Here is a 15,013-nt window from a genome sequence, read left to right as displayed (position 1 = left end):
TCCCAATTTGCCGTAAACCCCCACAACCACGTTGCTATTTACACACTATTATACTACAATGTTACTATTGCTATAATATTATACTATTAGTATAATATACTATAATATATGTACTATAACATCTATTATATATATTATATATAGTGTATATACTATATATATACTATAATGTTATTATATATTACTATACAGTAATATAGATTATTACTATATAGTAATATACTATATAGTATATTACTATATTACTATATTATACTATAATATTAGTATAATATACTATAATATAGATACGATAACATATATACTATATCTGTAATATATAGTATATATTATATATACTATATATAACATAGTATATAATATATATACTATAATGTTACTATTACTATAATGTTGCTATTACTATAATATTGCTATTACTCTAATATTATACTATATTAGTATAATATACTATAATATATAATATATATTATATTAATATAATATACTATTATATATAATATACTATATGGGTATAATATACTGTAATATATATAATATGTATACTATATATAATATATATACTATAACATATATATACACACACTAATATATATATTATATATATACACTATATATAATATATATACTATAAAATATATATACACACACTAATATATATATATAATATATATATATAATATATATATATATATATATACTACAATATCACTATTATACTACAATTTAACGCAATTTAACCTCACCGAGGATGTTTTTTTTTTGCTCATTTCCCCCTCTTTTCTCTCTCACTCCCAGCTCTGCCCCATGTCTCCGTTCCACGAGCGCTGTCTCCCCGCGGGCCTGGCGTGCCCCGAGCCCTTCGCCGTGACCCGCAATGACACCTGTGTCATCAAGTACCCCGACACCGTGGTGGACATCGTGGAGCCCGATTTGCCCCCCTACTCCGTCATCTACCCCGGGCCCACCCTGACCACCTTCCCCCAGCAGACCGTGGTGGGCTCCAGGGGTCTGCTGGACATCAGGAGCCTGCTGGGCTCCCAGGGATTCCATGGGTTTGGGGGTAGGTTGGCTCTGGGCTCAGCTCTTGGCGCCGGGGTCTCTTTTTGGGGGGATTTTAATCCTTTTCCTCCTCACTTATCCCAGCTCTTTTGTTGTGGAACTTGCAGGCCAACCTAAACCCTGCCTGGATATCTGTGGATAGACTGAAAAAGCACAAGTGAGCAGTCAGACAGAGCCCGACTAGAGTTTATGGATAATGGATTGTAGAAGTGCCGAGCTCCCGAGCTTCCCATGGAGCCCATAAATCCAGGGATTCCTGGCACTAGACCTGCCCGAGGACTAGAATTTCCAAACTGCGACAAAACTGAAATTTCTCTATTGACCTCATTCCAAATTAGGACGAACCAAAGCCCAGAATTTTCCAAGAAACCAGATTTTAAAAAAACAGATCTCCTTTCTCTTTTTTTTTTCTTTTTTTTTTTTTTTTTTTTTTTGGTTTGCTAAAAGCTGTGTGTCAATAAATTCGTTTTTTATGCCAACACGGATGTTTTATTATCAATTCCTCTCCAAATAAAAAATTATAAAACCCACCCAAACAATATGACTGAAAATCTTGGCTTCCAAAAGGAAATTTTACCCAAATTCCTCTTCATTTGTAAAATTTGCTTACCCAGCATCTAAAAAGAAACAGATAAATCAGCTCTACTTGGCATTTCTGAAAATTAGGAATTTTTAGGTCCTTGCTGTGCTTTATTCCTGCTTAGCCCCGCCTTGTAACGCTCTCCCAGCTCCTTTTCCTGTCTTTATCTCATTTAACGCAAGCCAGGGGGGAAAAAGGAAACCAAAATCAAAATATTTTCAGCAACTGTAAAAAGAAAATCTCTTTTCAAAATCCTTCTGCTAAAATCTACGAAAATCACGGGGATTTGTTGTGGAGCCTCCGGGAATTCTTTGATTTTATCCCTTCCCAGCGAGTTTTGCACTTGTAAATCGAGCTTCTCGTTCCCATTAAATGCTGTCATGCAGATGCGCTTTTGGGTTTTGCTTTTTTAGGATGGTTTGGGGTGGAAGGGACCCCCAGAAATCATCCAGTGACTCCCTCTGCCATGGGCGGGGACATTCCCTGGCCTGGGATGCTCCCAGGGATGGAGAATCCACGGAACCACCTTGGCCAGGGCCTTCCCACCCTCCCAGGGAGGAATTCTTCCCAAATCCAACCCAAATTCCATCGTTTTCAGTGGGAACCCGCTCCCCTGCCCTGCCAGTCCAGCGCTGATGGAAAGGAAATAAATAAATATAAATAAATAAATTTCTTATAAATATAAGAAAGAAATAAATATTATATCTCAGAAATAAATGCAAATATTAAATAAATATAAATATAAATAAATGTTATATATTGTGGGCAAGAACAATCTGCAACGTGTGAAAAAAAAGAAATACAAATATTATATATTAGAAATAAATATAAATTTATATATTATGGGCAAGGACAATCTGCAATGTGTGAAATAAGTAAATATTTCTTTTTATTTTGAACTTTTTTGGGTTCCAGAAGTGGCTTTGGGACCTTTTCCTGAGGCTCAACACCTCGCACAGCAGAACTGACCAAACCACCACCCAAAATCGATGAGATTCTGCCCAGAGTTCATCCAGCCTGGATTTTGGGGTGAAATGTTGCTGCCCAGTGCAAAAAAAACTCAGATTTTTAATTTTTTTTAATTAATTGAAGCCCTGGAATGAATTTTCCAGCTGACTCACAAGGCTGTTCCCAAAAAAAAATAGGACAAAATCCGGGGCCAAGCGTGTACAGGCAGGACCTGGGCACTGTCACCTCCCTGGGGCACCGGGCTGGGACAGGTTGGGCAAGGACAATCTGCAACGTGAGAAAAAAATAAATATAAATATCATATATTATGGGCTAGGATAATCTGCAATGTGTGAAAGAAATAAATATAAATATTAGATATTATGGGCTTGGATAATCTACAATATGTGAAAGAAATAATTATAAATATTATGTATTGTGGGCTAGGATAATCTGCAACGTGAGAAAGAAATTAATATAAATATTACATATGATGGGCTAGGATAATCTGCAACGTGAGAAAAAAATAAATATAAATATTATATATTATGGGCTAGGACAATCTGTAATGTGAGAAAAAAATAAATATAAATATTACATATGATGGGCTAGGATAATCTGCAATGTGTGAAAGAAATAATTATAAATATTATGTATTGTGGGCTAGGATAATCTGCAACGTGAGAAAGAAATAAATATAAATATTATCTATTATAATATATATTATTATTATTATGGCAAGGGCAAGGACAATCTGCAAAGAAATAAATATAAATATTATATATTGTCGGCAAGGGCAAGCTGCAAATAAATAAATATAAATATATATTGTGGGCAAGGGCAATCTGCAACGTGTAAAAAAGTAACTATAAATATCATATATATAAATAAATTTATCTATTAATATGGCAAGGGCAAGGACAATCTGCGATGTGTAAATAAATAAATATAAATATTATATATTATAAATTATTATTATGGCAAGGGCAAGGACAATCTGCGATGTGTAAATAAATAAATATAAATATTATATATTATAAATTATTATTATGGCAAGGGCAAGGGCAATCTGCAATGTGTAAATAAATAAATATAAATATTATATATTATAAATTATTATTATGGCAAGGGCAAGGACAATCTGCGATGTGTAAATAAATAAATATAAATATTACCGATTACGGGCAACTAATACCAAACAGCAGGCGATAACATCACCAAATTAAGCACAAAAACTTCATTAAGGACGCTTCATTAATACTCCAAGGCCCGAATATTTGGATTTCCATGAATTCAGCCCCCCCGGGTGGCAGCAGAGGCCGGAATTTGTCCCCCGGGAGGAGCAGGGGGTGACCGGGAGCAGCTGCCACACCCCAGAGGTGCCCGAAAAATCCCCGGCTCCTCCTCCCGCATCCTCCGCTGACATTGCTGAGGTTCCCTCCCATCAAACAGCTCCGCATTTCCCAAACCCTCCTGGAAAATGTGGGATTGACCCCGTAAATCCATCCTGATGGATGGGAGCCGGGTGGGAAACCATCCACAGGCAGGCGGGAATAATTCCAAAATATAGCGGGAATAATTCCAAAACTGAATGGGAATAATTCCAGAATGCAGCGGGAAAAATTCCAGAAATGAATGGGAATAATTCCAGAATGCAGCGGGAAAAATTCCAAAACTGAATGGGAATAATTCCAGAATGCAGCGGGAAAAATTCCAAAACTGAATGGGAATAATTCCAAAACCCAGCGGGAATAATTCCAGAACTGAATGGGAATAATTCCAAAACCCAGCGGGAATAATTCCAAAATAATTTCAAAACCGAGTGGGAATAAACCCAAAGGATTTTGGGAATAAACCCAAAGAATTTTGGGAATAATTCCAAGGAATTTTGGGAAGGCAGCACGGCATTTTCAGGCCCCACATCACAAATCAGAGACAGCTCGGCCTTTTATTTTTGCCCATCCCTGATGGTGCCGAGAGCTCCTCCGGCCGCTTCTCCCGGCTCAGGTTATCCCTGGAATGATCTGGAATCATCCCCGGGGCGGAGGAGACACGAAAACTCTCGGGCTTTGCGGGGAAACTGAGGCAGGTTGTGCAGTGCCACCTGGGGCAAGCAGAGGGAGACGCAAATCACCCAAGGAACTCAACCCAAACACCAAAAACCGGGGTTAATTTAAAAAAAAAAACCCAAACAAACAGGGAATTCAGGTGTGCTCTGAGCAGATTTTATATCATTTATAGAATTGAATTTGCTGCCCTTGCCAACCCGGCATTTCCATTTTAGATATATATATTTTAATATATTTTTATTTATATATAGATATCTAATTTATATATTATATTTTACATACATATTATAATATATAATATATAATATATAATATATAATATATAATATATAATATATAATATATAATATATAATATATAATATATAATATATAATATATAATATATAATATATAATATATAATATATAATATATAATATATAATATATAAATATATATACATTTTTCTAGATATATAATTATATATTAGTATATAAACCTACGATATTTATGCATAATATTTATACATAACGCGTGTCATTTACACATATTCATATCACTTGTATAATAATTGCATTATTTATAATATGAATTTTTTATATTTTTTTATATATGTGTATATTTTATATATTTATTTCTATAATAATTATATTTATTTTTAGCTCATATTTCTATTTATTTTATCTATTTATATATATTCTATACCTCAGTGCAGCTCACTTGTTGCGGGAGATGTTTTCCTTCTGCCTCCTCCCTTTGCTCCCTTTCCCTTTTGTGTTCCTCCAACATTTAATTCCCTGAATGTATCCTTTTTAGGGTCTTTTTAGGATTGAAAATCTGATTTAATCCCTGCTAGAAGCGAACACAACACTGAATTCCTGGGTCCCACTGCTGAATTTAGGGGGTTTGGCTGCTCTGTGAAGCCTTGGAAACTAAAAAATCCCAGTAAACCTCAATATCCCCCAGCTAAAAGAAAAAAAATCCCTTTTTTATCAACCAAAAATCCTCCAGAAAAGGCTCAGCTCTCCTGAGCCGGGCAGATATTTTTTTTTTGGAGCAGATCCTCGCCGCCTCCCCAGGGATGCTTTGATGCAGGAGCCGCAGTTTTGTCCTCCCCCCGCAGCGGGAAACTGGGATCGGGGAGGATTTTTTGGGATGAGACACCCTGGGCGTGTTCTACAAAATGCAGGAATCTCCTCCCCGGGCGAATTTGGGGATTTCTCCCCACCCCGGGAGCTGCTTTTGGGCAACACCCCCGAGATCAACCGCGGTCACTGCCCCGTTCCTTGCGCTCGGATTTTGGGGTTCTCCAACTTTCACCGGCGCTGGGCGAAATCAGAGCTGCTGATAGCGCGGGGACGCGTTAATTATCATTAATTACAGCATCACCGAGCTCCTCCTGCCCGGAACTGCTGACCCGAGGTTTGTGCTGATGTCAGCGAGCAGAAACTCTTTGAAGTGAGGACAGCGCGCTCCCACCCCAAATCCTTCTCCTTTGATTATTCCTCGGTGAGGCAGCGCTCCTGACTCAGCGAACCCCGGGGCTCTGCAGCCCCGCCGAACCGGTTCGGCCACAAAAAATCAAATTAACCATCATTAAAGCTGCCCCTGCCCTGCGCAAGGATGTAATTTTCTAAAAGGATTCAGGATTAATGGGGCCCCGGCGATATTAAAGCTCTGTGTTGTGGGGTTTGCAGTCTGCGCTCGCTCTTTATTCCCTTTGTTACTCACGGGATGGTTTGGGCTGGAAGGGGCCTTAAAACTCGCCCAGTTCCGCCCTTGCCGCGGTTCTGACTTGTTCCAGCCTGGCCTCGGACACATTCTTCATTTTGGTGGATTTCTCCTTAAAATCGGGGCTGAACTCTGCCTAAATATCCGGGCTCTGAGGGATTTAGGAGCGCTTTCCATGCCGGGTAAAAGGTGCAAAAAAATCCAAGCAGGGGCTTTTCCAGGGCGTTTGGATTTATGGGAGAATGAGGGATTTCATTCTCTTAATTCAGAAAAAAAAAATCTGAAAGTTTTGAGAATGGATTTTCCCATGAATTCCCTGGAAAAGCTGTGCCAGGGCCTCCCAGGGAGCAATTCCCTCCCGATTTCCCACCCAAACCTCCCCTCCTTCGGTCCGAATCCACCCCCGGCCCCACAGATTCAGTCTCTGGGGCACAACACAGATCGTGGGTGGAAAAGAGAAATCCCCGGGCGAGATTTCTGCGTTTCGGGGGGTTTGGAGAGGAGCCGATCCCAGAGTTGCGCTCCAGGGACTGATTTTGCCAGGCAGGATTCGCTTCCCTGGGCTGGGATTTCCCAAATTCCAGAGGGATCAGCTGAGGAGAGCCGGAATCCTTTCTGGGGGGTGAATTCCACGATTTCTCCACGTGCTTTAATTCTCCTGCTCTGGAACAGGAATTCCATGGAAGAGGGGGGAGCAAGAAATTCCAAAGGGCGATAAGGGAGACATGGAAAATTCCGTGTGGAGAATAAAATCGGCGATTTTGGGGCAGGATTTTGGGCTCCTCCTCATAGACAACGTCCATCCAACCTCGTTAGGATTAAATCCTGGGGGTGAAAAAAGAGGATTCCTCTGCCATGGACGTGATCCCAAAAGGTTGAACATCATCCACACGATCCCTGGGAGGACCTCCCCAAAATCCCGGTGCTCTGCACCCCTTTTTTTTTCCATTTTCACTCCCTCTTCCCTCCCGAGGGAAGCTTTGCGCATAGAAATGCCCGCATTGAGAGGAGGTAAAACCATCCCGGCGTTTGTGCCATCCCAGGAATTAATTCTGATTTTATGAGGCACCTCCAGAGATCCCGCAGGGCTTTGGAGCTTATCGGGAATATTCCGGAGACATCAGAAAAATGAGATTTCAAAGAGGATCTCAAAACCCCTGCGAGTTTGTCACCCAGGGAAATCATTTCATGGTAATGACATCCCAGAGGACCCGGGCTGCTGTGACCTCACAAAGAATAAATTATGGAAAGTGTTTCATCAAACTCCTCATTTCAAACTTCACAGTTGGCATAATTCATGAAGGGCTTCGTTTTTATTCCAAAGATAACCCCGAGCTTTGCTCTTTAGATTTGCACCCCTGATTTTAGGAGCGCATAAATCCCATCAGGGTTATGGAGAAGAATCCCTGATTTTCCAGCTTTTAAACGAGGCACGGACACAATTCCCGGTGTCAGAGGTTTTGCTTCCATGAGGAAAATCATCTTGCCACTCCAAGATTCCCTGTGCGCTTTTTAGCCGAGATAAGCTAAAAAAACCTCATTAATTCTCGGCGCATTTTCACCTCTTAATGAAAACCAGGAGGGGAAAAGCAGGAAATTCCGAGATGAAAAGACCTGGCGGGTTCGCATCTGCATTTTTGGGGTTATTGCCCAACGCGGCTTTAGATAATCATAAACAGCGAGCAAAACAATTCCTGCGACTCCAGGAGCGGTCCCTGCACCGGGCTCTGCTCCCGAGTAATTAAATCGCTTTGCACAAAGGGTGGCTCAGCCGCCCCCGGGCATCCAGGGGAGGATATAAAATCCCTCTCCACGCCGGGATTTTCTCACTGCCTCTCCCGACTCCTTCTCTCCGCCTCTCTGAGTAAGTTTGGATTTCCCGGCTCTAAAAACCTCGAGTTTCCTTCTGCTTTGGCGTGGATTTCTCCTTAAAATCGGGGATGAGCCCTGCCTAAATATTCGGGCTCTGAGGGGTTTGGGAGCGCTTTTCGTGCTGGGCAAAGGGTGCAAAAAAGCAAAGCGGGGCCTTTCCAGGGTGTTTGGATTTATGGGAGAATGAGGGATTTCAGACTCTTAATTCTGGGGGGAAATAATAAATTTTTAATATATATATATATATAAAAATATATATATATAAATATTTATCTATATATCAACGTCTATCTATATATCTATATATCTATATATCTACATATAGATATATTTGGGGAAGTTTTGAGAATGGATTTAATTTCGTGTTTGACTGTGTGGCAGGGTTTAGGGTGGGTTTGATGGCAAGATCCGGGGGGGCAGAATTCATGGAAAAATGTGGAAAATCCTGCTTGGACGTGAGCTCGGTGCAGCTCTGCTGTCGTTTGGATCAGCCCATCCTTAATTTAATTGGAGTCACATCGATTTACACCGAGCCATGATTACAGACTATTAACGTAACTGTGCCAATAACTTTCATTTCTAACTCTTAAAATTGATTTAAAATTCTAAAGCGCTTTTTCAGAGATTAAATACAGCACTTCTGTAGGTCAGTGCTGCATTCTAACTCGAGGGAATTTGGAGGAAAATGCCCTGCATGGGTGGTTTCGGTTTTTTTCCTTTGTTTTTTAATTATCAGAAGGATAAATTTCATTTACCAGCTTAAAAAATTATTCTGACGCTACACCAGGCTTTTATGTGGGGATTTAACCTGAAGAAATAAACATTATTGAATAAATTTCCCCTAGGTGAGACTGTCATTTTCTTATTTGGGTTGACTATATCGCTATATAAATATTTTAATATATATTATATTATATAAATATTTTAATTATATGTTTCTTTCATTAAACGAGCGCTTAACACTCCCAATTATTCTCAGCCTTTTGGTTTTTTCCCCCCTGTGTTTTAGCAGAATATTTTCCTGCCTGAAAACAACAGGAATCTGCAAGGAAAATAACACAAAAAATTAAGCAGGGTGCAAAGCTGATTATTCCACGCTGAAATACGTGGAAAATCCAGATTTTTTGGGTTTTTTTCCCCTGCGTGGGAGGAACAGAGGAGCTGTGGGAACGAGTTCCAGCGCGTCCTTGGGAATTCCTCCAAAGGGCCGGGAGGGTTTGGGGCGGCACGGGAGGAAAGGGGAGGAGCTCTGCTCCTCTTATTATAAATATAAAATATATAAATATATATGAGGAGGGAGGAGGAGCAAAAGGGGAAAGTTTAATGAGGGAATTCGGAATAAATCGGGGAGGTAAAAGCATCCAAATTATCCCTGAGGATCCCTAAAAGCCAAATATCAACAATCGAGAGATCAATTATGTCTTTATCTAAATTATCCCGAGCGAGATCTTCAAACGAAACGCCAATAGCCAAGAGAGAAATTCCTGTAATTATCTCAATTGCCTCTAATGAGGCCTTAGAACCAAATGTCAATAAACAAGAGATCAACCCTTGTTCTCACCCGAATTATCTCTCAGAATGTCAAGCGCGCAGCTCTTGTCTTTTTCCGAGTTATCTCAGCACGAAAAGTCAACAAGAAAGCGCTCGGCTCGTGCCTTTATCTCGATTATCGCTAACGACCCCCAAAATGTCAATAAAAGGCGTTTAAATCCTGTTTTTTTCTCGATTATCGCTAACGACCCCCTGGAGTTTAATGTCAATAAACCACGTTTAAATCGCGCCTTTATCTCGATTGTCGCTAACCACCCCCTAGAGTTTAACGTCAATAAACAACGTTTAAATCCTGTTTTTATCTCGATTTTAGCTCCCCCTAGAGCTAAATGCCAATAACCAATAATTGTCTCTGTCCCGATTACCTCTGGAAATCAGTGAGAGACAAATGTCAATTATCGAGAGATGAGAATTGTGGATTTCGCTTCTGGAGCTCGGTTCTGTTTGGTTTTTTCGTGCTTTTTTAACTCCGCCAATGCATTGCAGGCTCTCCCCCGGCGATGGCTTCCACCCAGCTGTCCTGTGCCACCCCCTGCGAGCCCAAGTGTCCCCAGCCTCTGGCCAGCAGCACCAACGAGCCCTGCGTGGTGACCTGCGGCGACTCGCGGGTCATCATCTACCCCCCGCCCGTGGTGGTCACCTTCCCCGGGCCCATCCTCACCACGTACCCGCAGCAAACCGTGGTGGGAGCCTCGGAGCCCTCGGAGGTGGCCCTGGGCGAGTCCCCTGCGGCTCTGCCAGCCGAGGTCACGGCCAGGCTGGAGGCGGCGGGGGACAAAGTGGCAGCGCCGGTGCTGGCCCGTCCCGAGCCGCGCTGCGCCCCCAAATATTCCTACACCTACTCCTCGCAATGGACTCATCCCTGCAATTCCTACCGCTCCGGGAAGCGCTGGACGTACTGAGCCTGGCGGGGGAAATTCCAGATGTCATTCCAGATGTCATTCCAGATGTAATTCCAGCTGTCGTTTGGGGTTGGAGCTGCGGGGCTGCTCCGGCTCCTCCTGAGAGGAGCCCCCGGGAGAGGCAGGCTCGTGTCGCAATTCCTCGGGTTTTTTTTTTTTTTTTTTCCCTTAGTTTAGAGCTGTTCTCCCGCAGTTTTCCAGCGCAGACATCTTCTCCCGCCGTGCTTTGGCTTATCCCGGATTTTTTACTGGCGCTGAGCTTAGAGAGGTGACTTAAAATGCTCGGAATTGCACACGGCAAGGCTGCCAAAGAGGGAAATTCCCCGTTTTTACAGGCAGCGTCACCTGGATGCGGGCGATTTGCCAGAGCCTCGCTGAACGATGCTTTTTGTACCCTGTACAGTTTTGTTCCACGATTGTAGGAAAGCTTCTCTTTCCAAATAAATGTTCTGTACCAAAATACATTTTCTGTTCTCTTTTATCACTTAAAAAGGGAGGTTTGGGTGGGAAATTCTTCTCCCCGAGGGTGCTGGGCACGAGTGGTTGTGGCGAATTCCCATCTCAGGAGGGTTAACGTGGCCAAAGAGCTGCACCGGGATCGGGGAGACCCCCAGGATGGATCCAGGATGGGAATTCCCAAGGGATGGAGTGCCAGGGCACGGGGAATGGGTTCAGACTGACTGGGAGGGGGTTTAGATGGGATTTTGGAGATAAATTCTTCCCTGTGATGGTGGGGAGCCCCTGGAATGGATTTCCTGAAGAACCCTGGGCTGTTCCATCTCAGAAAGTGCCCAAGGCCAGGTTGGAGAGGGCTTGGAGCAGTCTGGGATAGGGGAAGGTGTCCCTGTGTGGAACAGAATGAGTTTTAAGGTCTCCTCCAACCCAAACCATCCTGTGATTCCGTGATCGGACATCCCACACCGCTGCTGAGTTAGAGACCCATTTACGGCCAGGTTGAAGAAATCCATAACAAAAGAAATCGTTCATGCAATGCAGATTCTTTATTGTGGATGAAAAAAGTTCACAAGCAGCGAGAGACAAACCAGCGCAGCAACAACGCACTGGAAACACAAAAATCCTAAGGCAGCAGCGAGGCCCAAGGCAGGGCTCCAGCCCAGAGATTCCCCTTGCCAGGGAGGGCCGGGGGTCTCGGAGCCGGGCAGAGCAGGGCAGAGCCTCAGGCGAGGCTCAGCACAGCTGGCTGGGATGGCAGAGAGGGGGCAGCTTCAGGAGGCAGCGCTGGGAGCCCCAAAGGCGCCGGCCGAGGCTCTGTGGGGTCACCGTGCAGGTGACAGGGACCCCGCAGCTGCCGGGGCTGCTGGGCCGGCCCTGAGCAGGGGCTGCAGCTTCATCCTGGCTCAGGCGGCAGAAGACACGAGGGGCTGCTGCTGGAGCCCGCGGGCGGAGGCAGCTCCGAGCTCCGGGGGGATTTGGGCTTTAGCAGGAGCCGCAGCCTCCTCCATAGGACCTGGAACCGCGGCCATAGCCCCCACAGCCCCCATAACCCCCATAGCCACCACCATAGCCCCCACCATAGCCCCCACAGCCCCCATAGCCCCCACCATAGCTACCGTAGCCTCCATAGCCCCCGTGGCCTCCATAGCCCCCATAGCCCCCACGGCCCCCATAGGAGCCACCAGAGCCGCCTCCGACGTAGGGAGCTCCTGCCGAGCCCACGGAGCTGTGCTGAGGGAAGGAGCTGAGGATGGGCCCGGGGAAGGTGACCACCGAGACCGGGGGCTGGATGACCACCGTGGTGTCAGGGCACTGCCTCACGCAGGGCTCATTGCAGGTGTCAGCCAGAGGGCAAGTGGAGGCCAAGCCGCAAGGGGCACACAGGCTGGAGCAGGACATCCTTTGGTTTGGCAGGGAAAGCTGCAAGACAAGGCAGAGCCACGGCTCACGCCAAGGACTCATCCCAAATCCCTGCTGGCTCTCTCCCACCTGCAGCCCGCGCCCCAGGACGGGCTCTGGATCGTGCCAGGCATTCCCAGCTAAAGCCCTGGCACAGCTGGAATGGTTCCTTGGCTCCCCTGCTCCCCTCGCCATCCCCGGCTCTTGCTGGCCCATGGGAATGGAGAAAAACTCCCACATCCCAATCAGCCGGCTCCCACAGGACCTGAGTCCACGGGGAGAGCCCCAACCATCCCAAATCTGCACTGGGAGGGCTGGAGGAGCACGGGGACAAAGATTCCTTGGGAAATGCCCATCCAAAGATTCCCTGGGAAAGGCACAGGTGAGGAAGGAAGGCTGGAGGGAGGACTTGGACTTACCAGAGCGATCAATGAGAAGAGTCAAGTGGAGAGAGCTGGATGGAGACCTGTGGAGCCCTTGGACCTTTTATACAGCCCAGAGTGCCTGAGGCATGGGCCAGGGGGCGGGGGCAGGAGCCCCAGCTAACCACGGAATCAAGCGGACAAGCCTCATGACACAAACTGGAACGTGGGGCAATTACATCCATCCTAATTGGGGCTCAGAACCAATAAAGGTGCCCTGGAGAGCCACCGGGCACCTGCAGGGACAGACGGTGACCAATCACTGCGTGAAAGATCATTCATTGCTGCGGCTGAACTCAGAGCCCCAATAAACCCCGACGTGTCCCTAATCCCCCGCTTTGCTTATGCACGGGAGTTTGGGGCATCACTCAGGAGCGCTTTGAAATCCTCTGCACAGCCAGCGCATTTGTCATTAATCCCTTTACGAGCTGCTAAATAGGGACGCCGGGAGGAAGAAGCCATCCCACCCACTCCGGGAGCATCCCAAACGCCAGACGTGGCAGGAAAGGTCACAGGACCTCCGAGTCCCAGCGTGGGTCAGGCTGGAAGGGTCATCACCCCGCTGTCCTGAACACGCTGCGTTACCCCACAGGGTGCCCACAGAGGGTTCTTGGAGGGAGATTCCCCAAGAGATGTTCCTGCCACTGGAGTTCTCAGTCCCCGGTTCACCTCATGGTCATGCAAAAAAGGAGAGGAGATGGATCCCATGGGTTGGATGGATCCCATCTTCATCCCAGATGAAGCTTCATCAAGGATCCGTTTTGGCACAGATACGGGTGGGACACGGGTGGGATCAGGAATTGGATAAATGAGTAAGGGGGGAGGCACAGGAAGGGACAGGGGAGCAGAAAAAGGATCAAGAAACACTCAGACCTGTGGCTGTGAGTTGGGAACTGGCCGAGCCCTCCAGGAGGGCCTGGGTTGCCCAGCTGGCCACAAGGGCTGGGCCAGGGGGTGTTGGCCGAGCCCCCCAGAGCCAGGCTGGCCCTGGCTGTGACCCAGGACAGGCCCAGCTGGGCACTGCTGGCTCACGGGCACATCCAGGCTGGCACTCAGGGTGGCGGGGCTGGGCACGGCCGCATCCCAAAGGATTCTCGGGATTCTTTGTCAGCAAAGCCAGGGATCAGGACAAATCGGGGTTTATTGGGGCTGTGAGCTGAGCTCCAGCAGCATCGTGTCTGTCATGTAATGATGAGCCACAGCTGTCCTTGTAAGCACCTCATTCTTGTCCACTCATGTCCAGGCCATTGTCCACAATGGGGGGATGACAGAATTTTCCGGCGTCCCTTCACATTATGAAGCTTGTCAGCGTGAATTCCAAATTACTGTGAGGGGGGGTCTGCCCCCACCGCCTGGACAATGCCCCAGGCGCTCTGGGGTGTATAAAAGACCTGAGCTCCTTGCAGAGTTCCATCCGCATCCATCCACTTGACTCCTCTCCTCACCAAGGGTAAGTGCAGCTCCCCAAAGCCTCTTGGGGATCTCTCTCTGCCTCTCAACACAGCTCCTTCCTCACACCTTTGCCTCTTCCTCTTCTGTTTTCCAGAAACCTTTACCTGTCTGAACCATGTCCTGCTCCAGCCTGTGTGCCCCTTGTGGCTTGGCCTCCACTTGCCCTCTGGCTGACACCTGCAATGAGCCCTGCGTGAGGCAGTGCCCCGACACCACGGTGGTCATCCAGCCCCCGACCTCGGTGGTCACCTTCCCCGGGCCCATCCTCAGCTCCTTCCCTCAGCACAGCTCCGTGGGCTCGGCAGGAGCTCCCTACGTCGGAGGCGGCTCCGGTGGCTCCGGTGGACGCCGTGGGGGCTACGGAGGCTACGGAGGCTACGGGGGCTATGGAGGCTACGGGGGCTATGGAGGCTACGGGGGCTACGGTAGCTGTGGGGGCTATGGGGGCTCTGGAGCCTGGGGATGTTATGGAGGCTCTGGGGGCTATGGAGGTTATGGGGGCAGCTGTGGTGGCTACAGAGGCTGTGGGCCCTGCTAAGCCCCAGCCCGAGTGCCAGCCCAGCCCCAGCAGAGCTCCATGATCGCCCCTG

General features: G+C 46.3%; 3 protein-coding genes across 3 annotated transcripts; 2 read left to right on the top strand and 1 right to left on the bottom strand.

The window, feature by feature from the left end:
* Nucleotides 1-10,293: 10,293 nt before the first annotated feature.
* On the top strand, nucleotides 10,294-10,695 carry LOC131590310 (feather keratin 4-like). The gene has a single exon (XM_058860256.1). The coding sequence runs from the start codon at nucleotides 10,294-10,296 to the stop codon at nucleotides 10,693-10,695; it is 402 nt and encodes a 133-aa protein (XP_058716239.1).
* Nucleotides 10,696-12,132: 1,437 nt separating this feature from the next.
* LOC131590475 (claw keratin-like) lies at nucleotides 12,133-12,549 on the bottom strand. Its single transcript, XM_058860571.1, has one exon. It carries the CDS (start codon nucleotides 12,547-12,549, stop codon nucleotides 12,133-12,135), a length of 417 nt encoding a protein of 138 aa, XP_058716554.1.
* Nucleotides 12,550-14,538: 1,989 nt separating this feature from the next.
* LOC131590266 (claw keratin-like) lies at nucleotides 14,539-14,961 on the top strand. The gene has a single exon (XM_058860195.1). The coding sequence runs from the start codon at nucleotides 14,539-14,541 to the stop codon at nucleotides 14,959-14,961; it is 423 nt and encodes a 140-aa protein (XP_058716178.1).
* Nucleotides 14,962-15,013: the final 52 nt, after the last annotated feature.

This window comes from Poecile atricapillus, chromosome 33 (assembly GCF_030490865.1).
Source record: "Poecile atricapillus isolate bPoeAtr1 chromosome 33, bPoeAtr1.hap1, whole genome shotgun sequence".
NCBI lineage: Eukaryota > Metazoa > Chordata > Aves > Passeriformes > Paridae > Poecile > Poecile atricapillus.
Note: the sequence above shows the minus strand (reverse complement) of the source record. Positions and strands in the feature narration are given on the sequence as shown.

Coding starts and splice junctions, on each gene's coding strand:
- LOC131590266 (XM_058860195.1), top strand. CDS start 14,539: ATGTCCTGCTCCAGCCTGTGTGCCCCTTGTGGCTTGGCCTCCACTTGC.
- LOC131590310 (XM_058860256.1), top strand. CDS start 10,294: ATGGCTTCCACCCAGCTGTCCTGTGCCACCCCCTGCGAGCCCAAGTGT.
- LOC131590475 (XM_058860571.1), bottom strand. CDS start 12,549: ATGTCCTGCTCCAGCCTGTGTGCCCCTTGCGGCTTGGCCTCCACTTGC.